The sequence below is a fragment of the Nematolebias whitei genome, chromosome 6, assembly GCF_014905685.2.
Source record: "Nematolebias whitei isolate Nwh7 chromosome 6, NemWhi1, whole genome shotgun sequence".
Taxonomy (NCBI): Eukaryota; Metazoa; Chordata; class Actinopteri; order Cyprinodontiformes; family Rivulidae; genus Nematolebias; species Nematolebias whitei.
The window spans coordinates 44,254,729-44,280,146 of NC_056503.1; the positions used below are offsets into that span (position 1 = coordinate 44,254,729).

At 42.9% G+C, this 25,418-nt stretch overlaps 2 protein-coding genes across 2 annotated transcripts in view; one reads left to right on the top strand and one right to left on the bottom strand.

Moving 5' to 3' along the window:
* dhx34 (DEAH (Asp-Glu-Ala-His) box polypeptide 34) overlaps positions 1–2,577 on the top strand; it is an 11,061-nt gene extending 8,484 nt beyond the window's left edge. Inside the window, exons 14-16 of the mRNA XM_037677647.1 lie at positions 666–857; positions 2,159–2,303; positions 2,391–2,577. Of these exons, the coding sequence (XP_037533575.1) occupies positions 666–857; positions 2,159–2,303; positions 2,391–2,533 (480 nt within the window). The 3' untranslated portion in view covers positions 2,534–2,577. The remainder of the gene's footprint in view (positions 1–665; positions 858–2,158; positions 2,304–2,390) is intronic.
* A 4,930-nt stretch (positions 2,578–7,507) lies between these two features.
* On the bottom strand, positions 7,508–25,228 carry spred3 (sprouty related EVH1 domain containing 3). The gene is made up of 6 exons (XM_037678319.1): positions 24,982–25,228; positions 15,256–15,421; positions 11,656–11,824; positions 9,864–9,925; positions 9,622–9,780; positions 7,508–8,521 (listed from the first exon to the last, which is right to left on the bottom strand). The coding sequence occupies exons 1-6, from the start codon at positions 24,990–24,992 to the stop codon at positions 7,508–7,510; spliced, it is 1,581 nt and encodes a 526-aa protein (XP_037534247.1). The 5' UTR covers positions 24,993–25,228.
* Positions 25,229–25,418: the final 190 nt, after the last annotated feature.

The following is a 25,418-nucleotide window of genomic DNA, read 5'->3' on the forward strand; positions in this document are numbered from 1 at the left end:
GTTACATGATGTTACCTGGTATTATCTGGTGTTACATGATGTCACCTGGAGTTACATGATGTTACCTCGTATTACCTGGTGTTACACGATGTTACCTGGTGTTACACAATGTTACCTGGTGTTACATGATGTTACCTGGAGTTACATGATGTTACCTGGTGTTACATGATGTTACTTGGTGTTACGTGATGTTACCTGGAGTTACATGATGTTACTTGGTGTTACATGATGTTACCTGGAGTTACTTGGTGTTACATGATGTTACCTGGAGTTACTTGGTGTTACATGATGTTACCTGGAGTTACTTGGTGTTACATGATGCTACCTGGTGTTACATGGCATTACCTTGTGTTACAGGAAATAACTGTTATAAATTTGTTTAGATTTTAGCTTTTAACTAGAGTTTTGCTACATTTATCCAACCTTTTTTTGCTTGTCACTCTCCTTTTACTACTATATATTTTATCTAACTTTTCGCTGCTATCAGACAGACTTCTGTTTAGCTTAAGCTAGCCCTTAGCTTTTTTTAGGTTGTGTTCTGCTTCGTTTTGCTTCAACAATTCAGTTTTTGCGAGTCATTAGTCACTCTTGAACATTTTTGTTGTTAGTGAATTTATATTGTTTTTCTTCTTTAAACTTTTTTTACTCGCTCCTTCTCCTTCCAGGTTTGTTACAGCCTTCGTCGACTCTCAGCTCTCCAGACCCAGAACCTTTACGTTGGTCCTCAGTGTCAGTCGGACTCGTCTTACTCTAAAGCTCCAGACATGAACCCGTTGTTCCCAGGAGCAGAAGCCAAACCGGACCCAATTAAAGGAGGTCTGCGAGTGACCAGTTTCTTCACCTACAACTGCCTCACTGTGAGTCTGAATGCAATCCAGAAAAATATTGTCTTAAAAATAAGGGTTTTAAGTTTTAGATTAGTTGTGTCTTTTGATTTTAATTTGTCTTCCTTCTTCTCTGTGATGGAGATTTGTATAAAAAATAAAACTTTAAATGATGATTTCGCACAGTTTTTACTAACTCAGTATTCAGATGCAGGTATAGGCTAAAACAGAACAAAATATTTAGGCAGGTAATAAAATATTTACTCACAAGATTTTCTGTGAAATGTGTGAATACTGGGAGCTGAGTAGCTTCACTGAAATGGCCTGAAGAAGCTGAAAGAAGCTGAAGCTGGGTTGTTGTTAAAACAAAAAGAAACACTTGCTAAAAACTAAAAGAAGCAAAAGGTTAGCAAAAACTAGCACAACAGTAGCTAAAAGCAACAAAATGGTAACAAAAAGCTAATGCTTGTGAAAAGAGAGGTAGAAGTGTGCACAGGCTAAATGCTAAAAGTAGCTAGCTAAATAATACAAATGGTTAGCTCAAAGATAAAAGCAGCAAAAGGCTAGCTGAAATAACAAATGTTAGCTAAAAGTGAAACGTACCAAAAGAATAGCTTAAAGATAAAAGAAGCAAAACAGATAAAAGTTGTGAAAAGGTAACAACTAAAAGCATAACGGTATCTAATATTAAAAGTAGCATATTTATTACTAAAAGCTAAATATAGCACCACGCTAGTTAAGAGCTGCATTTAACCCAAGAAGCAAAATACTAGCTAAAATTTAAAAGAAGTAAATTAGATAAAAGCTGCAGAAGGCAAGCTAGAAGTAGCAAGAAGTTAGCTAAAAGCTAAATATAAGAAAAAGCTAGGTCAAAGCTAAAAAAATATCATATGGAGACGAAAACAGACAGTATGCTGAAGTAAATAGACAAATGTTTTTAAGTAAATGAAGATTTAACATTTGATATAAAACATTTTTTCTTCTAAAAAATATAATTTTAGAGTAAAAGTATTCGACTTTTTCCAGTAAATAAAATCTTATGCTCAAACGATCAAACTTGGCAGTTCTGTGATGTGTTTTATGTCTTCTAAACCTTTTGCACTGAATGTTTTTGTGTCTGAGTTGACTTGATTCAAGGTAAACACAGCTAAAAAAACAGAAATGACCGTGACTCGTCAATTTCACACACAATGAGCTCAAATTTGGCATGGTAGCAGCTAGTCCAAGCGCTAACGGATCACAAACCTCTGCGATCTTCCAGTGATTGCTGGGCCTCTTATTTCATATCTGGACTGATAACACTCTGTTTGTTCTTGAACCTTTAATGTTGGCAGGACTCAAAGGATCTGTACAGCGAGTGTCTACGGACCTTCTGGAGCTGTCCTAACTGTGATCTCTACATGCCTCTGACTCCTCTGGAGCGCATGCACCACGAAGCTTCCTGCAGACCTGCTGGAGAACAGCAGCAGCAGGACAAGGGTCAGAGAACCCCGCTGTGGACGGTCAATACTCTACCGGTTACTTTAGAAGTTCAGAAGATGACGAGTTTGTTTCTTTGGGTTTCAGATTCGGAGGGAGGAAGAGCGGGCTCCTCCTCGGCGTCCTGTCTGACGAGGGTTTATCACTGTGACGTCTGTAACGAAGACCTGAAGCTCACCTCCACCGAGATCCTCAAACACAAGCGGCAGCACATGTATTCAGCCAAGTAGTCGATTACGTCATGAGGAGTCTCTGCTCACAAAACACTGGTTATCGCCCGTCGCCCTTTAAGGTGGACAGTCGTGTAACTACGTGTGTTTATCTGTTAGAAAAATATCTCGTAAACCATCAGAGAAATTTTAATGAAACTCAGAAAGAAGACTGCTACAACTTATAACCTGATTCAAGATGGCTGCCACAGCTAATCAACCTTAGCAATCACAAAAATGACCATAACTTGGTCAGTTTGACAGATTTGGAGCTAAAGTTGGTGGAGTAGTAGCAGATAGTCATCCCCAACGCATACTCCGAGAGCTAACTCCAGATCTATTGCTATGCCTTTCATGTCAACCCTGTTTGTTAGCAAAATATTTCATGAACCACTGGATGGATTCTAGTGAAACGTTCAGGAAATAATCGCAGGACTTGCAGCTGGTTGACTTTTGGAGCTGACCTGATTCAAGATGGCCGCCAAAGCCAGCAAGCGTTAACTCAGTCGGGTTTCAAAATATTGAGCTAAAATTCGATCTGCTAGTAGCTGAAAGGCGTTCTCAACACTCACCCCGAGACATTTTCGTTGTTAACGTCACCTTTGTTCTTTCACAGAGGTTTTATTTTGTTAACATCGTTTTGAATAAAAATGTATCTTTCAAACCTCCGAACGGCTTTTTAAATGACAAATATTTTGCTGTTAATTCCTTGCGGAGTATATTTCCTGACTTTTCCCCTGACTGTTGGATAAAAGCAGCACATGTGGAAGAGACACCAACACGAGTTTAAAATATAGAGTGAGGGTTTAATAATGATACAAACCCACGATATGTAACACCTCAAAGCAGCACATTGGCACAAAGTCAGAAGTAAGACAGCACAGAAGATAAAATCCTGTCTCAAAAATAATCAGAATAAATATCTCAATAAATAAATATCTCATTAAATACTTCCAAACTAATAAATACATACATGTGAAAATATGCACACCGTCAGAAACCGATAAAAACAATACAACTTAATACAGAGTTACTCAGAAATCATAAGTTATTGATCACTCAAATCAAAAGGCACATTTATTGAGATGTAAGAATGGGACCTGCAGCTGTGATCGAAGGACAGAACCGGACTCTGAGTCAGGAGTACTGGACCGTGCGCGATGGCTTTACGGGTTCTGAAGAGTCGCACCGTGGACGTTTGTGGGGACGGCAGTCTGAGACTGGGCTTCCTTTAGAACCCTCCTGTCCTCAAGTCTGAACAGATCTGGACTAAACCTAAAACCTGCACCGCGTGGAGAAGCTCCTGACAGGCCAGAATCTTTAACGCTGATTTTAATTTCACCTTTGAATTCAAACCTGGGATCGTTTTTATCATCGCCCGCAACCATGTTTTCACCTGTATGTTTGTCTGTGGCGTTAGCAAAATATCTCACTGACCACTTGCAATTTAAAGCTTCCTAAAGTATTCGTGGGGTTGTCGTCTAGAGGTTAACGTTTATCATCCCAATTCAACATGGCCGCCACAACTAATTTCACAGCTGTGCTAAGGTTTGGTGTGGTAGTAGCTGAGGGTCGTCCACACAACTTGCTCTGATTGCACGATGAATGTTTTCAAGGTTTGACCAGAATAACGTTTGTCAGCAGAAGATGATCTCAGTCTGAACTCTGGCCTGACTGGTGGCGGGCGACATGCATTCCTCCAACAACTGCTGGGCCGTCCATTTAAAGTAAGGAGCTCCACAGATTCTCCTAAACCTTTTAGACTTCCTGTGCTTTGTGCTGCGTACCAATAATTTTGCTCCTTTAAAAAAAACAAAAGGGAGTGTAAGTTTGATTAGACGTCAGAACAACAACAAATCATTGTCAGATGCACCTGTTGAGTTTTTAACACAGAAATCTAATCAGCCAATCGCAGCGGCGCGTTTAGGTGCGAAGCCGAGTCGCTGAAGTTCAAACCGAGCGTCGGAATGAAGACGAACACTGTTTCAAATGACCGAAGGTCACACGGTGGTTGGTCTTTGTTTCAGGAACTGCTGATCTGGGATTTTAACCCCGACCGTCTCCTCAGACTCATCAAACCATGTTTTTCTAATTGTTGTGTTTTGTTGCGTGAACTGCAGCCTCAGGTTCCTGAGGACGGACGTGGCTCTCGTCTTCTGCTGCTTCAGGGCGGTGCGTTCAGACACGGGGTTTTGGGTTGGAACGATTTATTTGAGCGACTGTCGGTGGTTAATCTGAACCGGGTCCTGCCGGAACAAGATCCGGGAACTCTCTCATTTTGAAGGTTAGGACGGTTGACAGAATCGGAGCTGCTCGGCTTGTTGTTACTTTCTACAATAGTAATTTCTATTCAACATTTATTTATACAGGTTGTTAGTCTCATTGAGCCTCGAGGACTCATTTACAAGAGAGACCTGTTTTTAATCAATTTAATAAAATGTTTAACATCTGGTTAAAATACACCGAAATGTAGGAAATGGCATCTCTTTTATTCCAAACTTTCTGGGGGAAGGATGCACAGACACCACAACCCCCGCTGGACCGCCTGCTATCTGTGTTCCAGCATCAGTCGGTTTACAAGTTAAGCCCTGGTGTTGCCCGTCTGTCGTCCTCCGACATCAACGAGGCCTTTTCAGACACACAACAGGAAGTTGTGGATGTTTTCTATTTTTTCGGAAGATGGTCATTTGTGAAAATCCCAGCAGTTCCAGCAACCACGTCACGTTTAAAGGGACTCGTTGCAAAGTCGTGAAGACTGGTCTAAAAGCAATTCATAAAATTACCACAAAAAAAAAAAAAATACCTGCAGTTTTTTCAATGTGTCGCCAAATTAAACGTTTGCAGCTGGATGTTTGTTTACCTACGTAAACTTCGGAAGCGACAGGAAATAAACCGTGGCGACGTCCGCTGAAGAGCCGTTTAAATGTTTCGCTTCATACTCAGATTTGTTCTTTAAAACAATCGGATAAAACGGTAAGTTTACGACGCTCTGCTCGATCCCCAATATTTACGATCTCACTTCCGTTGTGTTTAGCAGCAGATTCATCCTTAACCTCGTCTTCTCAGAGATCCCGGCGTATTTGTTCACCTACACAGACCTCAGCCAGTCTAACGGAGGTCAGACACGTGGCTCAAGCTTCCACGTGTTTCTTGGCTAATTTGGACGAGTGTTTTGTTTACATTGAGTGCGTACCCGCATACATCTGGAAAACTACCGGAGTAAACAGTTTCAAACGGCATCGTTTGATAAAGTTCACGATAACCGTTTTGTGTTTCGTCATTGGCGGTGAGTAAATTTAAATCCTCTTTTCTGATGGGGACGTCTAAATGTGTTGAATTGCTGCCACGTGATTGGCTGATTAGATATTTGTGTTGAGCGACGGCACATGAGGACCCAAAGGTGCCGGTGAGTTTGTACTAAAATGTAAGAAAAATATTTCAGGGCTGGTTTTTAAACTAAGCTGTAAATTTGTTTCATATTAAAACAAAATATTTAGAGAACACAAATTATTTTTTTTTGTGACCCAGCTACCTCGGATTTCTAATTTTATGGACGTTTTGGTATAACTTCATTTTTAATGGCAGCTTTTGCTTCGGTTTAAAGCTGCAGCCGTGGTTCTGTTTTCTCCAAACGTCAGCACATCTTGTGTTTTAGACCAGACGCAGTAACGCGCTACACTTTTCACTTCCAACACGTTTCCATTTCTGCTAAACTAACGACTGATACAAAACTACGCTCCGTTACATCAATCATTGCACTTCTTGTCTTCTTTTTGGTGGAATTTCCTTTAAATCGGGACTATTCATAAACTGCTCGGGGGGTCACAGTTACTGGAAGCCAAGAGCTCATGGGCATCCAGCGGTTATTCTCATTAAGTAAACTTGTTTTGCGATTTAAAATCTAGTTTTATTTAAAAATGAACTCATCGGTGGTCCGAACTGAGCCACCCTGGGCCTGATTTGGCCCCCGGACCGCAGGTTGAACAGCCCTGCTTTAAATCCTTCGACAGGTCGGTTTGTTTCGTCCCTCTGGGGAGCGTTTGGGTGTTTAAGGTAGGGTCGACTCAGAGGCCTCGGTTTAAGCACCTTGTGTGGTTCAAAAACTACAGAGATGAATGAGATGCTTTAATGAATAATATTAAAAATTCACAGAGATGGGTGGGGGGGTATGTGCAAAGTGAGGGTGTTTACCGCGTGACACGTTCTCCATTTTATTTTTTTTAGCAGAAAACAGAAGTTTGGTTACGAAGGACCATAATGGATCACAAGGAGACTTGAAGTCTTGGTGGGTGTCATTGCAGCTTCCCTTAACAACAATCGTCTCTTTGCATCTGTAAATGTTTCCCCCTCTGTGGGACGTTAACTAGAAGACAATACTTGTGGTTTCAGACGCTTTCTTTAAAGACTGCGCACGTGTGCTCGCTAGTTTCAACCCTCGTGCTTTTACTTCCTACGGTAACATCTGAGGTAAAATTAGAGGTAAAGGGTGACGTCTGTCCGTCTGACGGACGAACAGGCCGATACAAAAGCAAACTCCCCCGAGATCTCGTGCCTGTGAATACGTACGTGTGTGTGTGCCACTTGGGGATTCTGTCGATGTGTTTTACATTTAATAAAATATACCAATTAAAATTATAACAATCATATATATAAACATCTTTTGTTTTTTTTATTTTTTCTTCCTAAATTAAAAATCAAACAAAACAGACGTTTGAAACTCGTCGTCGTCGCCTCTGCCATCTTTCTGGGGCAACGTCGCTCTAAATCAACCGTCCGTCAGTGTGAAGGCTCCAGAGGACAGTCTGATCTGAGTGCACCTGCAGCAGGTGAGGAAGCCCCTCCCCCACCCCCAGGTTGAAAAGAGAAGGAGCTGAACGCAGTGGAAGGCTGTGGGGCTTCGGAGGGCCGTGTCGGAGGAGCTCTGGGGTCTGCTGAGAGCACCGTTCCTCCTAATGCTCCTGGTCCAGAGAACCCCTCCCTCCCCCTCGCCTGGCCTCATCGGACCGCCTTGTGCTTCCCTCCGCAGCAGCCACACCTCTCCCCGCACCGCAGGCAGGCGCGCAGAGGCAGGTAGCAGCACATGCAGGGCACGAAGAGCGACAGGGCCAGGAGGGCCAACCAGCGGGCGCAGCACAGGGGGTGCGGGTGGCCCCCCAAAGAGTCATCGCACGAACAAGGCTCCCAGAACTCCCCCTCAGAGTCCGACATGCAGTGGTAGAGCAGGCTCTCTGCGCACCACACACAGGTCCACTGGCGCAGGCAGTGCAGGGCCGGGTCCGGGGCGTCTCTGCAGCGGCCCCGCCCGTTTTCCGAAGCGCTGAAGACGGAGCGGCAGTACACGCAGCGTGACGAGCACGACGACGACCCCTGGGGGCAGGGGCTGTCGTCGTCGGGCGAGATGACCCCGGGGTCGCCGCCGCCGCTGGCCCCCCCTCCTCGCTTACGAGTCCGCGACCGGGACGCGGCCAGCGAGGTGTGGATGCAGCAGGGAGAGGGCGAGCCTTTGCCCGTCTCCTGAGGCGAGCCGGCACCTGAGGACACTCCTGACACGGCGTTGGGCATGGACATACAGGTGGGGGAGGACGAGGACAGGCGCTGGGAGGCTTTGCTGTCCAGGCTCACGGTCACCTCACAGCCAGCCGTCCCCACCCCGGCCAGCTCCTTCTCGAAGCGGACCACACACAGCTCCGACTTGTCCTGCAGGCTGCCCCCACCACCAACAACCACTCCCCCTGTCAGACCCCCAACCATAGTCCTCGTGGCCCCCGCTCGTCTGTAATCCTCATAACCCCGAGAACCCCACAGATCTTTACAGGGGTCCACGCTGCGAAGGTCTCCTTCCTCCAGCAGCGAAATGGTGGGGGACAGGGGGGACAGGGGGGACCGAGGAGACGAGGCCGGGGGACCCACGGGAGGAGTCGGCGGAGCAGGAGGGGGGGGCGGGGGTGCTGGGGGGTTCAACACAGTCGTCATTTGTGAGAGTGGGTGCTGTCCGGGCCTTGTGTGGATCTGTGGAGAGGGTGTAGGGTTACACAGTGAGTCGGGAACAACGTGTACTCTTTGCTCTGCTCGTGGAAGGCTTCACAAAAACTGAGCTACATCTCATCCTGGGGTCGTGTTTCTCAGTCCTGGTCCTCCGGGCCCACAACCCTGCAGGTTTTAGATGTTTCTCTGTGAACACACCTGCTTTCAGCTAACAGATCACCATATAGATGCACAGCTACACATCGTTTACAACTCCGCTTCCTAAAAATTGGCTAAAATGTCACCAAGTGTTTCCAAACCCTGGACCTCAGTACAAACAGGTTTCCAGGTTTAAGATGTTTATTCTTCTTCTTTCGGCTATTCCCTCTTTAGGGTACAGCGAGTCATCCTCCTCCATCTCACTTTGTTCTCATTCCCACAACCTCTTTGTCCACTCTAACTTCATCCATTCATCTCATCTTTGTCCTCTTTTGGTTTAAGATGTTTACCAGCCTAAAAACACCAGAGTTTAACTGATTAATCAAATACAAAAAAAACCCAAAAACATCTAAGTTAACAGTTTACATCAACATTTTCAGATTCTGGATCTCAAGTTTCAGTTTCCTGTAGGTTTTAATAAGATGTATGGATTTACACACCTGGTTTAAATTGATGACTCTGGAACATAAAAATCGTCTCAAACCTCAACCCACAGCAGTGATTCCCAGTCCTAGTCCTCCGTTCATCCAACATTCCTGTTTTAGAGGTTCCCTGATTTCAAACAGCTGCTTTGTATTGATTAATCCACCAGAAAAGGTTTTCATTTCAGCATAAAAGCAACTAAAATGTCGCTCTTTAGCATTTTTCCTAGTCCTATTGTATAGGCCACACATCAGTTTTAGATATTTTCCTGCTTCTGCACACCTTGTTTCATTTAACTGGTCAATATTAGACTCCTGCAGAACCTGATGAAGCACTTGAGGTAACTGATTTCCTGTGACAGATGTGCTGGAAACATGGAGGGCAGTGTGCCTCGAGGACCAGGCTTTAGAAACACTTAGGAATAAAGAGCGTCCTTGTCTTGATGCGTTTTGCTCATATTCTCACTGTGAAGTGTCACTGATGGACGTAGATCTGAAGTCTACCTGAGCAGGTGTGTGAGTCGTGACGCCATGGCTGGATCCAAAGCTGAACTCTTCGGGCCGCGCAAAACAGGTAGATGAGGACTCGCTTGTCACTATGGTGATGGGTTTGGGAAGCATCTCCTTTCTGCTGTTGGACGATGACTCACTTCCTGTATGAGACTGACAGCGGTCGGACGTCACCTCAGAAGTTAGAAGCATCAATGTCTGCATGAAGAAATGTTAAAAACTGCTCGGACACTCACAGCTTGTCCATCGTCCTCAGTGTCTGCTTCTTCTGGCGTGGAGGATGACGGGGAATCAGAGCCTTGAGAACAGGAGAATGGATTTCTTTACACTCGATGATTTTCTTTCAGGGCAGTGGTTCTTTTTTTTTTTTTTTAACAAACGAACAAACTCATACTACAGATTTTGGATAGACTGAGGAAACAAACTGGCCAATCTACTTGGACACCTAACCCTCCAGACCTAACAATCTTCTTTATCGCAACGTTAACCCTTCAACAAGTTATTTAAAGGAAGCACATCAAGGCCTGATCATCTGTGGCTGAATCTAGGTCTGTCGCGATAAACAATTAATCAATTAATCGCATGATAAATGAAAATTATCCACCTCGTTTTCATTAATCGGCTTTATCGTTTCTTCGTGTCTCTTTCTACTGAAGACACTGGATGATAAAAGGCTCAACTCTGGTGTTCTTCACTGACCCCTCCCTTTCTCTTTTCTCTTTAAAATCAGTTTTAATCGTCCAAAATCACGTTTTTGGATCGTTAAAAGCAGCTAAGCTACGAGCTAAGCTAACAGGCCGACCTCAGGAAAAAACCTCCGTCTTGTCGAAGCTCCAAAATTCACGGTTGAAACCCGTGTCTTCGTCTAAAAAGTTGTTTTTCTCAGCAAAAAGAATCTGAGAACTTGTTTACTGATTTTTTATTAAAAGCTTTGTGTGACAAACGCTTTGCTAAAGAGCTCAAACTACACCGAGCGTCTGCCATTTGAGAACCAAAAAAAAACAGGAACGAGAGACAGCCCATGTCATGTCAAGGTGCCTCCCTCCCATTTTCTTAAAAAGACACGCTGCACACTCCCTCACTATCCATCCTTCAGTTCAAACAGTCTTATACTGTCAAACAGTGGTAAAAAACGTACTACACACAAAAATTTACCAACATTTCTTCTTAAATTTGACAATATTTAATATTAAAAATATATAATATTATTGTCAAATTTCAAACAATATTATCGTTTATCGCAATAATTTCTGAGACAATCGCTCAGCAAAATTAGTTATCGCGACAGGCCTAGCTGAATCTTCTTTGGTTGACGGGTTTCAGTCGTAATGGCTGAAAGGTCATGAGGAATCATTGTCCACTTTTGAGGATGTGTCCCAAAACTCTAGAAGATGGTTTGATTACTAACTTAATGCATTTGTCAGTCTTCAAATTTTACCCAGCAAACCAAGTATATGAGCTGTAGATTGATGTGAACCAGCCTGTGTCTATCTTTGACGTCCTACACTATTTTAGATCACTGAACTGACTCAAGGGGAGCCATGGAGATGAGAAAAAGATGCCAAACCCAGACTTCATGGTGTGGTTGAAGATGTGATGGTTCAGTGCTTTCATTGCTGAGAAAAGCAACAGTTCATGCACTGTGGTCTTGTTTGCATCACAATGACTGAATACATTTTGAGAGAGCTTGAATCAAATGTCTTCAGTGTTTTGTACATTGTATTGCCAACAAGTCCGAGGAGGCTTCACTGGTGGGGTTAACCATAGTCCAGTCAAGCTTCTACAGGGGTTCTTAAAGTATTTCCCATCTTTTCAAGTTTTTTACAGTTCAAGTCAAAATTTTACGTAACTTGAACCACTCATTTTTTGGACTACTTTTTTTTTTTTGCACTATAACAGTTAATTACCTTCTTAAATAACTTGTTAATAGTTTATACCAAAACGAGTTCTGAGTAACACCGGAGAGATTTTGAGTACCACCACTGGTATTGGTTGAAAACCAATGAAATGCATTTCCGGGTTGTGTACCTCTGTCGAGCTTGTCTATGACAGTCTGTAGCCCTTTTTCAAAGGAGATGGCGTCGGCAGGACTCTGGAATGTAAGGCCAAACTTTCGATCTTCTACTCTCCAGTGATGGAAGATGGGATTCACCTTGTTGTACACTAATCCCTTCTGCACCACACACTCCAGCACCGGCTGCAGACACAAACAGTTTTCCAGGTAACTAACAACAATCAAAAAAAGCAAGCACCCCGACATTAACGCATACAGTCTTTGGGTGGTGTTGACCTAGGGTTGTCAACTTTCAGAAACAAAGAACACCAGAGGGGAGTGTTCAGATGTGTTGTGTAGGTCAATGATTCTCAAAGCTTTCACACGTATATTGCTAATGAGCCATTTAACAATGAGCCTTGTTATCTATTGTGATATTTTTATTTCAGTTAAGGCTAAAACCACTATTGACAATCATTCTTAGGTTGGTTTGATCCCTGTTGACGCTTTCAAGACCCCACGTTTAGTTTTTCATAGGCCACAACTTTGGAGAACCATTGGTCTAGATCTGTGCTTCCCAAAGTTGGGGTCAGGACTCTGCTATGGGTTTCAAAATATTAAGTTTGGGATCTTACAAAGATTTTCAGAAAGAAAAAATAATTTGTTAATAGGATTTTATTTTAACAGCCCTAAATGCTACAAGAGATGAAACATGTTGGTGTAACTACAAACCACATTCCAAAAAAGTTGGGACACTAAACAAATTGTGAATTAAAAACTGAATGTAATGATGTGGAGATGGCAAATGTCAATATTTTATTTGTAAATAACATAGATGACAGATCAAAAGTTTAATCTGAGTAAATGTAACATTTTAAAGGAAAAATATGTTGATTCAAAATTTCACAATGTCAACAAATCCCAAAAAAGTTGGGACAAGTAGCAATAAGTGGCTGGAAAAAGGAAATTGAGCATATAACGAACAGCTGGAAGACCAATTAACACTAATTAGGTCAATTGACAACATGATTGGGTATAAAAAGAGCTTCTCAGAGTGTCAGTGTCTCTCAGAAGCCAAGATGGTAAGAGGATCACCAATTCCACCATTGCTGCACAGAAAGATAGTGCAGCAATACCAGAATGGTGTTACCCAGCATAAAATAGCAAAGACTTAAGTTATCATCATCAACCGTGCATAACATCATCAAAAGATTCAGAGAATCTGGAACAATCGCTTTGCGTAAGGGTCAAGGCCGTAAAACTCTACTGGATGCTCGTGATCTCAGGGCCCTTAAACGTCACTGCACCTCAAACAGGAATGCCACTGTCAAGGAAATAACAGAATGGGCTCAGGAATACTTCCAGAAAGCATTGTCAGTGAACACAATCCACCGTGCCATCCGCTGTTGCCAGCTGAAACTCTACAGTGCAAAGAGGAAGCCATTTCTAAGCAAGCTCCACAAGCTCAGACGTTTGCACTGGGCCAGGGGTCATTTAAAATGGAGTGTGGCAAAATGGAAGACTGTTCTGTGGTCAGATGAGTCACGATTTTAAGTTCTTTATGGAACACTGGGACGCCATGTCATCCGGACCAGAGAGGACAAGGATAGCCCAAGTTGTTATCAACGCTCCGTTCAGATGCCTGCATCACTGATGGTATGGGGTTGCATGAGTGCTTGTGGCATGGGCAGCTTGCATGTCTGGAAAGGCACCATTAACGCAGAGAACTATGTTCAGGTTCTAGAACAACATATGCTCCCATCTAGACGTCATCTCTTTCAGGGAAGACCCTGCATTTTTCAACACAATACTGCCAGACCACATTCTGCAGCAATCACAACATCATGGCTACGTAGGAGAAGGATCCGGGTACTGAAATGGCCAGCCTGCAGTCCAGATCTTTCACCTATAGAGAACATTCGGCGCATCATAAAGAGGAAGGTGCGACAAAGAAGGCCCAAGACGATTGAACAGTTAGAGGCCTGTATTAGACATGAAGGGGAGAGCATTCCTATTTCTAAACTTGAGAAACTGGTCTCCTCTGTCCCCAGACGTCTGTTGAGTGTTGTAAGAAGAAGGGGGGGATGCCACACAGTGGTAAAAATGGACTTGTCCCAACTTTTTTGGGATTTGTTGACGCCATGAAATTTGGAAACAACATATTTTTCCCTTAAAATGATACATTCTCTCAGTTTAAACTTTTGATCTGTGATTTGTGTTCTATTCTGAATAAAATATTAGATGTTGGCACCTCCACATCATTGCATTCAGTTTTTATTCACAATTTGTTTAGTGTCCCAACTTTTTTGGAATCCGGTTTGTAAAAACAGTCTAATGATGATTGAGGGCATTAAGCCCTTATTTAATTGGCCTAGTTGCAATGTTAGCATTTTTAAACCAACCATCATTGGGGTCACACATTTCTGCTGCTGTTATTTCATTTTGTGGGTCAGAAACGGAAAGGTTGGGAAACCATTAGTCTAGACCACCAGCTGTGCCTAATCTTGGTCCACGTGGGCCACTGTCCTGCATGTTTTAGATGTTTCCCATCTTCAGTTTTGCAGAAGCTTGTCATTCACTCATTCATTCAAATCAGGTGTGTCAACAGAGAGGAACGTCTAAAACATGCAGAATAGTGGTCCTCAAGGACCAGGACCGGGCACCACTGGTCCAGACAACACTTGGTTGTGAAGGTAAATACAACCATTCTGACCATTTACCAGAAAAACAAATGCAGTCCCGTGTAAGATGAAACAGAAACATACATTAGTAAAATTTGTATTGGGGGGGACGGGAATTTAGAGGTAAATTATTACAACAAAACATGTATAAACTATATTCTCACGTTATTACAATATAAATATTTTGCTGACACGATGTGAAATTATTGTTTTTTGTTTTTGTTTTTGGTAGCTAACTTTGCTTTTTATTCCCGTGCACGTATTCTACAGCGGCTTCTATTGGTCGTAGGTGACGTGACTCATGACTTTCGATCAATAAGTGATTTTCTGTAGTGATGCCTTAATTAATAAACAGTGTACGAGAGAGAGAACAACGGAGGCTCTATGAAGTCATGGGGAGTAGGGGTGCAGCGGGTGCTGCAGCACCCCCTTGTAAACGCAGGAAGACGTGCATACCTGTCCAGATTCATAGATATTAATTTAACAAATACATTAAAATTCTTAGTGCTGCATATGAGTAAATTCCAATAACATTTATAATATTTTTATTTTTATATATGAGGTCTCAGCAGTGATATAAAGTTGTGTGCAAAATTTTACAGCAGTTTAACCCTCCTGCTACCTTTGGGTCAAAATGACCCATGAGGCCTTGCAGGTCAGTTTGATCCAGGGGCAGCAGGAGGGTTGCAATTTTATAGATATCACTCCAACATAAATAAAAAACATAATTTTGAAGATTTTTTTTATTTATTTATTTTAGGGCAGACGTTTTGTCGATGTTTCCTATCTACCACTGAGTCTTAAAAGCATGGATCAAAGTTTATTGATCTAATCGGGAATGCTTTATTTAAAGTTCTGTTACGGGGCGATTACAGATATTGAGGGACCGTTGGCAACCCTGTTGTTGACGGCAACGTGGCACCAAAGACAACCGTAACACACGCACACACTCACTGCTCGATCTCGCAGCCGCTCTCCTCGTACGATGTATTCTCTCCGCCCCTTTCCATCGTGGCTCCGCCCCTTGCATATGACCACGTGACTGAGGCCGCCGCCTCCAAGGGGCACCCAACCGCCACTGGAGTCATCACGCGTCATCACCACGGCACGAACACGCACACTGTGCCAGGAAGAAATTGAAGAGAAAGATGGGATTAAAACACATGCAGTTATTCAGCTGAGAGGAGGGCTTCAAAAGGACGGAGACAGAGGAGGGTCATACGTAACATTAGGGCGTCACACCAAAACCAGTAGCTGTAACTGGAGTTTTATTCTGCTGATGTCTTATAGGAAAAACTGCAGTACAGACGTTACAAAGTCACCTCCTGATAATGTGCACAATCACCATTAAACTTGTTGAGTCTTTTTTTCTACTACGGAGTATGTCTTTTGTGGAAATCAGTTTGTTTGGTGTTTCCTCAGATTGAAGAAGTCCTTTGGATGAAGGATGAAACGTCTCAACAAAAAAATAAGCCATCCAGATTACCTGACTGAACATTGTTGGATTTTTACCTGGATTATTGAGCATGAACTTTAGTGTTATTGAAGCTTAATTTATATTTGTATCTATAAAAAATAGTAACCATAAAACCTCCAGAGATCCTTGTCTTCACATGACGTCATTAACTGAATTAGACTTTTTTTCATTCAACCTTTATTTATACAGGTTAATCCCATTGAGCCTCGGGGACTCATTTACAAGAGAGACCTGATTTTAATAAAGATCATGACAACCGTGGATAACAATGACAACAATAGATAATTATAAAAGATGCGTACAAATTTAATTTAATTTTTTACAAGTTAAAATAAAATGGCAACCAAAAGGACTATCAAAAGGAAATGTAACAAAAAACAGCTAGATTATAAGGCGGTGTAGAAAACTAAAAACAGGAACATGTGTGCATCGGTTCCAGGAACTTAACAGATATTTGAAGCCACTTAGAGAGGTCAAGGTCGAGAGCTTCAGATCTTTTTGCAAGATATTCCAGGAAACAGGAGCGGAGTAGGAGAAGGCCCTTTTGTCTAGTTCAGTCCTCACTGAGGGAACACTGCAGGTAATAATGTCCTGAGAGCGCACGCTGTAGCTGCACTCACGCAGAGACATGTAGGAGGAGATGTATGAAGGCAGCAGACCAAGAAGTGATTTAAAGATGAAAATGTACCAGTGAGAGAGTCTGCGTGAAGTTAATGATGACCAGTTAACCAGTGAGTACTGGGTGCAGTGGTGGGTACGATAATCACAGCCAGTTATGAATCTTAGTGCACCATGATAGACAGCATCCAACATCTGCAGGGTTCTTGTAGGAGCGTTCATGTAAATAATGTCACCGTAATCAATGGAGGGAAGGAAGGTCACAGATACAAGGTGTTTCCTAGCGTTCAGAGTTAGACAGGATCTGTTTCTGAAAAAGAAACCCAGTTTAACTTTCAGTTTCTTTACCAAGTTTTCCACGTGGAGCTTAAAAGGGAGATGCAAATCGACCAAGATACCCAAATATTTATAGGAATCAACAACTCAATGGGGACACCATTTGAGGATAAAATCTGAGGAAGAACTGCTGGGACCAACTTCCTATTTGAAAAAAGCATCCCTTTGGTTTTGTCGGCGTTTAGGACAAGTTTGAGGCGGAACAAATCAGACTGGGTGATGCAGATTGCAAAAGCTGGAAAGCCTTATCAACTGTTTTAGCTCGACAATAAACAACTGTGTCATCAGCATAGAAATGTAACAATGCATCAGGGATGCTCTAACCTACATTACCTATCTAGATGTAAAGAGGGTGGGTCCTAAGACTGAGCCTTGAGGTACACCATTGTTGACTGTTAAATAACTGGAGGAAGTACCATTATGTTGAACACATTGCCTCCGGTCTGAGAGATAGTTAGAGAACCAACCAATGGTGTGTTCTGAGAAACCAATTTCTGAGAGTTTATGACACAAGATGTTATGATCCACAGTGTCAAAAGCTTTAGACAGGTCTAAGAAAAGTGCAGCACAATAATCCTTAGCATCCAATGCTTCAACAACGTCTTTAAGAACCTTCAGTGAAGCAGTGGTTGTGCTGTGTTGTTTCCTGAAACCAGATTGATGTGGAGGTAAGATGTTAAATGAGTCCAGGTAATTTTTGATTTGAGAGTTTATCCGTTTTTCTAGAATCTTGGCTAAAATGCAGAGATTAGAGATTGGACGATAGTTGTTCAGTGAGGTGGGGTCACCTCCCTTCAGCAAAGGAAGAACAAAGGCTGTTTTCCAAGTGTCTGGGATGGAGTTTTGGCTTATGGAGAGATTGAAGATGTGGGTCACAGGGACTGTGATGATATGAGCAGCCAGCCTTAAGAAATAAGGTGGAAGTTCATCTGGACCTGCAGATTTTTTAGAGTCTAGATCTTTTAACAGTTTATTTACCTCACTAACTGAGAACGGGGAAAGAGAAAAGGTTTACTGAAGATTGACTTGTAGGAGAGATATGGTTTGTAGAAGTTTGACTTTTAGGGGAAGTGGCTGATTTTCCATCAGTAACTGTGTCAAATAACGAACTAGAAGCAACAAAATGTTTGTTGAAACAGTTCAGGATCTCGTGCTTATTTGACGCAGGAACAGAGTTAACGAGAAGTTGTGATGGGAGATCAGATGATTGGCAGCTGTCTGAGAGAGATTTGATGGTTTTCCAGAATCTTTTAGGGTCATTTAGATTTTTGGAGGTCTGAAATAAGAAATAGTTTTGTGGCTTTGATGGAAGTTGTGCATTTATTCCTCATCTGTCGAAAACTCAACCAATCAGTGTCTGAGCCAGATTTTCTCGCTACAGCCCAAAGATGATCTTGTTGTCTTGTTGTCTTTACTCAAACTGTTTACTTCAAAGTATGTTTTGTTGTTTAAATATTTGTTCAAAAACTTTTTTATGTCTATATAGTTGTATCAGACTATCTAGACCTCGGGCTTAAACCCTGAACTTGAAGCCAGCCTTCCTCGCAGGCTGGTTTCAAAATAAGCTTTAAGCCCCACCCCCTTCATGTAAACAATCAATTGCTTTTGGTAAAATATGAAAATACAGTATATTGCAAATTATTTGTGCTCATTCACTTAGTTCTTGCCTTGCTTCTGTGTGTTCATAATCCTTTATTTATTTATTTATTTTATTTTTTTTGTACAATGGAAGTTAATAAAGAAACCAGTCACTAGGGAGCACAAGCCTGTGTATCTCTTGTGCCGGTCCAAATCGAGGGTAAATGGTGAGGGTTGTGTCAAGAAGGACGTCTGACATAAAACATTTTTGTCAAAACTATAATGCAAGTTTATCTAAGCAACACCATACTGGCTCGGTTGAGGCCCGAGTTAACAATGACCACCGCTGATGCTGTTGACAAACAGGGTGCCGGTGGAAATTGTGCTACTGTTAGTCGAAGACCACGAGGAGAGAAACGTGTCAGGAGACAGAGGGAGAAGAGAAAAGTCAAGAATGTACCGTTGGTCTGAGGACACATGCAACTCTAAATGTGGGAACAATGACAGGCAAAGGTAGAGAGCTGGCTGACATGATGCAGAGAAGGAAGGTAGATGTTTTATGTGTCCAAGAGACCAAGTGGAAGGGCATCAAGGCTCGCAGCATTGGAGCAGGGTTCAAACTGTTTTATCATGGTGTGGCTAGAAATAGAAACGGAGGAGGGTTGGTCCTAAAGGAGGAGTTGGCAAAGAATGTAGTAGAGGTGAAAAGAGTGCCAGATAGGGTGATGTGTCTGAAGGTAGATCGGAGCAGACCTGCAAGGACATGTTGGTGACGGAAACAGAGGGGATGAGGAAGTGATGGGTAGGTTTGGCGTCAAGGAAAGAAACCAGGAAGGACAGATGGTGGATTGCCAAGAGAATGGAAATGGCTGTAGTCAACACCTATTTCCAAAAGAAAGAGGAACATAGAGTGACCTGTAAGAGTGGAGGAAGAATAACACAGGTAGACTATTCTGTGTAGAAGAGGAAACTTGAGGGAGATTGAGGACTGTAAGGTTGTGGCAGGGAAAAGCGTCGCCAGACTGCATCGGATGGTTGTGTGTAGAATGACTGTTGTTGTGAAGAAGAGAAAAAGAGTAAATGGTGGAAGCTGAGAAAGGTCTAAGTCTAAGGTCTATCTACATATAGCTTCCAAAACTATCTCTGACAAAGAGTTGTGGGAAGCAAAACTTAGACGAGAGGTGACTATGAGCAGCAGTATGGTTTCATGCTGAGAAAGAGCACCACAGATGCCATCTTTGCTCTGAGAATGCTGCTACGTACAGAGAAGGTCAGAAAGAACTCCATTTTGTCTGTGGATTTAGAAAAAGCATATGACAGGGTGCTGAGGGAGGAGGTGTGGTATTGCATGAGGAAATCTGGAATGGCAGAGACATATGTTAGTCTGGTACATACTGGTTATAGTATGTATAAGTATGTTAGACTGGTACATACTGGTTATAGTATGTATAAGTATGTTAGACTGGTACATACTGGTTATAGTATAAGTATGTTAGGCTGGTACAGGACATGTATGAGGACAGCAGGACAGTGGTGAGACGTGCTGTAAGAGTGACAGATAGCTGCAAGGTGGAGGTGGGAGTGCATCAAGGATCTGCTCTGAGTCCCTCCTTGTTTGCTCTGATGATGGACCGACTAACAGAAGAGGTCAGGCAGGAATCCCCGTGGACTATGATGTTTGTAGATGACATTGCGATCTGTGGTGAGAACAGGGAACAGGTGGAGGAGAACTTGGAGAAGTGGAGGTATGCACTTGAAAGAAGAGGAATGAAAGTCAGCTGTAGTAAGACAGAGTACATGTGTGTAAATGAGAGGGAGGTCGGTGGAACAGTGAGGCTACAAGGAGCAGAGGTCACAAATGTGCAGGACTTCAAGCACTTGGGTCCACTGTCCAGGAAAATGGAGAGTGTGGTAAAGAGATGAAAAAGAGAGTCCAGGCAGGATGGAGTGGATGGAGAAAAGTTTCAGGAGTGATTTGTGACAAAAGGTTGTCAGCAAAGATAAAAAGGAAAATTTTACAAGACAGTGGTGAGACCAGTTATGTTGTATGGTCTGGAGACAGAGACATGGACAAAAAGACAGGAGAACAAACTGGAAGTAGCAGAAATGAAGATGTTGAGGTTCTCCTTAGGAGAGACAAGGATGGAGAAGATTAGGAATGAGATCATCAGAGGTACAGCACAGGTTGAACAACTGGGAGATAAAGTTAGAGAGGACAGACTGAGATGGTTTGGACATGTCCAGAGGAGGGACAGTGGTTTGGACATGTCCAGAGGAGGGACATTTGGTATATTGGTGGAAGTTGTTAGAAATGCAGCTGCCAGGAAAAAGCCAAAGAGGAGATATATGGATGCAGTTAGAGAGGACATGGAGGTAGTTGTAGTGAGGACAGAGTGAGATGGAGGAGGATGACTCACTGTGGCGACACCTGAAGAGGGAAAAGTTGAAAGAAGAAGAAGAAGATGATGAAGGAAGTTAATAAAGTTGCTTCGTCCATGTTTTTGTCAATAGGGCCTGCTGGGTTCTAATCCATGTGATGGAAATAATAAAATAACTTTCTAGGTAAGAAAATAAAGTGATATTAGTACATTGTTGTGTTTAATACAAAGAAAGTCTTAAGGGGATGTTCTGCAGTCATCAGAGTTGATAACAGAAGGCTGAAATAATAACGATCACTGAAAAATCACATCATGCTGTTGATTTATTTCATGTTGCTGTGTTCATTCGTGCTCATCTGCTCACACAGACTCATGTTCGTGCTGCTGTTCGGCATATTGTTTTAGTACTACTAGTGCTTAGCGTATTTTTAGTTGATGTTTTTCTTAGTTCATATCTTAGATCTTATTACTGTTTTTTTTTTTTTACATTTTATACTGGCTGGATGTAACTGGGACCCTGTGTACACAATTTTGTTCCACCTCATGTACCACATGTGTGGTGTGTATGACAAATAAAAAAACACTGAATCCTTGAAGCCGCAAGACATGTGTGGAGCTTTAATCTGTCTGTGAGGGTTTATCAGTCAAAACTTTGGCGTCAACAGTAAACGGAGCACAAGGCTGAGACCAGAACCCTGTCTGCACGTTCAAAAGACAAACTTCAACGGCTGCTGAAAATAAACGGATATCAATATTTCTTTTCTGTCACATACTCAACCACAGCACTCGATTCTGTAATAAAATGGTGACAAAAACTCCAAAACATTGATGCATTGATGGACGTTGACACGAGACGGGGCTTCAAACCTGGTTCAGGTTTGAGATGAAAAAGATAGTCCAGGCAGGATGGAGTGGATGGAGAAAAGTTTCAGGAGTGATTTGTGACAAAAAGGTTGTCAGCAAAGATAAAAGGAAAATTTTACAAGACAGTGGTGAGACCAGTTATGTTGTATGGTCTGGAGACAGAGACATGGACAAAAAGACAGGAGAACAAACTGGAAGTAGCAGAAATGAAGAAGTCACAAATAATCCTGAAGCTCCACGTGCACATCAACCTGGACGGGGCGGTGGGCTTCGTCGCTGTCTGCTAAGGTTTTTCTTTAGACAAACTTGGGCTTCTAAAAGATCTCCTTTGTATTTAAGAATAGTTTTTCGTTCAAATGAACATGAAGACGTGAATCAGTTTGACTGAATGCTGAATAATAAGTTCCTAAACATGGAGGGACAATTATGAGGTCTGTAAAACGTCTCTGGCATAATTTTTTCATGATTAAATGTGATCATACACATCAATGGAAGACGTTAGGTCGACAGTAAAGCCTGGGACATCTTTAGATCACGTAAAATGGTAAAGAATAGACTTTATTCTTATTTGATCATGTTTGTCCATATTTATTGGTCATTTTGATGAATGATGAATATAAATACCCCAAATATAATCAAGAGTTCTAGTTTCCTTAAAGACAAATACGTACTGTTTTATACATGTCACTAAAAAGATGTTTACCTGTATCGTTTTCATAAATATTATATTGTTTTTTTATTGTCTATGTTTTAAAATATGTATTTCCTCATATCTAGAACTGAATGTCGTCTGAGCAGCGAGGCAGCAGCTGCCGGCGTGTCCGAGTTAAACCGAACCAACTCAGTGGTTGTAACATCAGAATAAATAAACACGACGTGTTTTTGTCTTATAGCTGGGAGTGACGACGTGTTTTAAAGTCAAACAAGACGCGGCTGCACCTGCTCCACTGAGCCTGTCCCAACTACAACAGAAGGCGAGGACACTTGTGGTCCTTTTCCACGGGCTGCTTCAGAGTCTTCGGCTCGGGTTTTAGGACCAACTGGATCGAGGTTCCAAGCGAGCCGAATCGAGCTGAAGATTTGACGTCAGCAGACTGCAGGCAGGCCAGAGAGAGACGTCAGTTATGAGAGCGTCTCCTTCAAGAATCAAACCCACCTTCTTCTTTTTTAACTTCACAACCCCAGCGTTTGTTTGATTTACTTTATACACATAATACACCAACTAGATAAAATGGAATGGATTTACGGACTTTGACCGGCGGTGGGAAGGTGGCCTCGACTCGGCCTCCGCATCTTTGGAAACCGTGGGAGAGGGTGGTTGCTGTTTAATAACTTTATGCCACTGCTGGTGATTAAACTCGCTTTCAAAGTACAGAAGTCCCTCACTACTTCGCGATTTGACTTTTGTGGTTTATCAACGATTGTCAACTTTAATATTACTCTCGTGATTAGGACGGTGCGGGATAAAAAGTTAAAATTTCTGACCGGCCCCACCATTTTGTAGTTTTCTTTCAATTAGCCTAAACTGTAAGGTCAGTTCAAAGGACTACACTACCCAGAAGGCAACAGTGCTTCCGGCCGCTGCTTTCTGCAAAAACGAAGGGAAAGTTTTGCAACGCAAAGTCAAAAATAACGATAGCTCTATGAAGCTGGCAGGAAAGTCACAAATAATCCTGAAGCTCCACGCGCACATCAACCTGGACGGGGCGGTGGGCTTCGTCGCTGTCTGCAGGACCAGAACCGAGCTGCTGTTCTGCAGAGCTGGTGAGTAAAATTTTGCTGGTACTGTACAGTACATATACATATGTTGTTAAAAGTAAGAGTTTAGAACATTGCAAAAGTGTGGGAAGGGTTTATAAAGCCTTAAAAATAAAATATAGCATTTCTACTTTGCGGTTTTCCACTTATAAGGGGTGGAACGTAAACCCTGTGATAATCGAGGGACTACTGTAACGCCTACGCCTTGCTTTGACGATCCCACTCGTATCGAGAACCCCCTAAACCGTGTAGAACTGGTTAAAGGTGAGAATGAGCAGTGGAAATACTGCATTGGGCTGTAGGATTTACAGTTTGTGTCTATTTCAAATGAGATAATTTAAAATGAACACCAACTAAAATCTCGACTCAGATAAGATTGTCTGATCAGGGAGGGTGGCCCCGCCCCCCCCCCCCCCCCCCCAACTCCCCTTAGTGGCGCCCCTGGCTGAGAGGACGATGAAATTGTTTAATAATAATATATTTTTTTTAAATTGTGTGAATGGAGCCGACACCATGAAATCACACAAAGAGCCGAGAGGCGCTGGAAGGCCCTGAAACACAAATCCTGGAGCCCAAACAGGATCCAACCTGCACGAGCTGAGCAACGTGGAGGCAGCAAGATACCGCTGAGAAGGAAAGAAATGGCCAAACGGGAGGCGGAGGAGGAGGAGGAGGAGGAAGAATGAGTGTTTCCCACATAGATGTATCAATGAACGCACCCATTCTCCATCTGAGGCCCAGAAGAAAGAATAAAAAAAGCTGCGCGCTCCATTCGTCTTTTTAAAAATTATTTTTAAACAAAAGCGCATTTTCCCCTTTCCATTCTCACATCGTATTTTAATTGTTGCAATTATTTTCTCCTGGTTGTCTCCATCCCGCCCCTGCTGCACGGACTCATTAACACACCCCGACATCAGATCTGTTTTTTATGAATGGGACCGGCTCTGCGCATCCTGGATCCACCGGAACACCGACTCGTTTCATTTCACATCAAACACATGAACGTAAAACATCTGATTATGATCATAATAAAAGGAAGGAGTGAGAGGATGGAGAGGAAACGAGAGGATGGGGGAGGGGACCCGGTTGGAAAAGGGAAGAGGAGGAGAGGAGGGGTGAGAATGAGCGAGAGAGGGGAGGAAAAAAAATCACATTTCATTCATAAAGTTTGGCTTTAAAAATCATAATGAAACCCCGAGACACGTTGATAAAAACCACATCCCTCCCTGTTCTCCTGAATGACGCTCCTGCCCCAAACTGCACATATTCCTCCCTTTTTTTCCTCCTCTTTCTTCTCCTCCTCGTGCATTTTTACACACAGACTGGTTGTTTTTAGCAGAATTGTTGCATCTGCTTTAAAACATTTTCATTAGAGCCCTTGGACGAGCCTGCGTGTTTTATTTTTATTTATTTGGATTTGGAGATAAGAAGTGCGGCTCCACATTTCTCACGTCTCGTGGGTTTGTGGGATGTTGGGTGGATGCTGTTGATTCAACACTACGTAATGGTGTTTTTATTCTCGGCAGCCTGCTAAGCTGCACAGCGCCGGCTGGGATCGGGATGGACTGATAATGGTTTCCAGCTCCGTTCTGTTGGAAGGCGGGTTGCTGGATTTTAGATGAAATAATCTGAGCGGATTATTTAAAAAAAAAAAGAAAATGTAGGACTTACTCGCCCTCCATGGCTCGGTGTTGCCCGCCGCTTGCAGCAGCCCACCCCCAGGGTCTCCTCTCCTCTCTCCTCTTTTTTACTCTCCTCCTTTCATGAAACGCTCAGGCTCGCTCACATTCTCCCTCCATCTGCTCTCTTTTGCCTCAATCTTCCTCTCTCCTTCCTCTTCCTCCACCTTGATGTCGTCTCGGTATCAGGATAGGCTTGAGGTTGCAGCAGCCATTTTCCGCTGGCAGCATCCTCCCTCCCTCCCTCCCTCCCTCCCTCATTCCTCCTCTCCCTCTACCTGCCCTCCTCCAGCACATCCGCACTAATCATTGACAGCATCGCGGCTTCAGCTGGGCCACAGAGATGGTCAGAGACCGGATACAGAATCTGAGCTGGGGGTGGGGGGAGCCTGAATGACCTCTAACTGAAGATAAATCCTTACAGAGTTT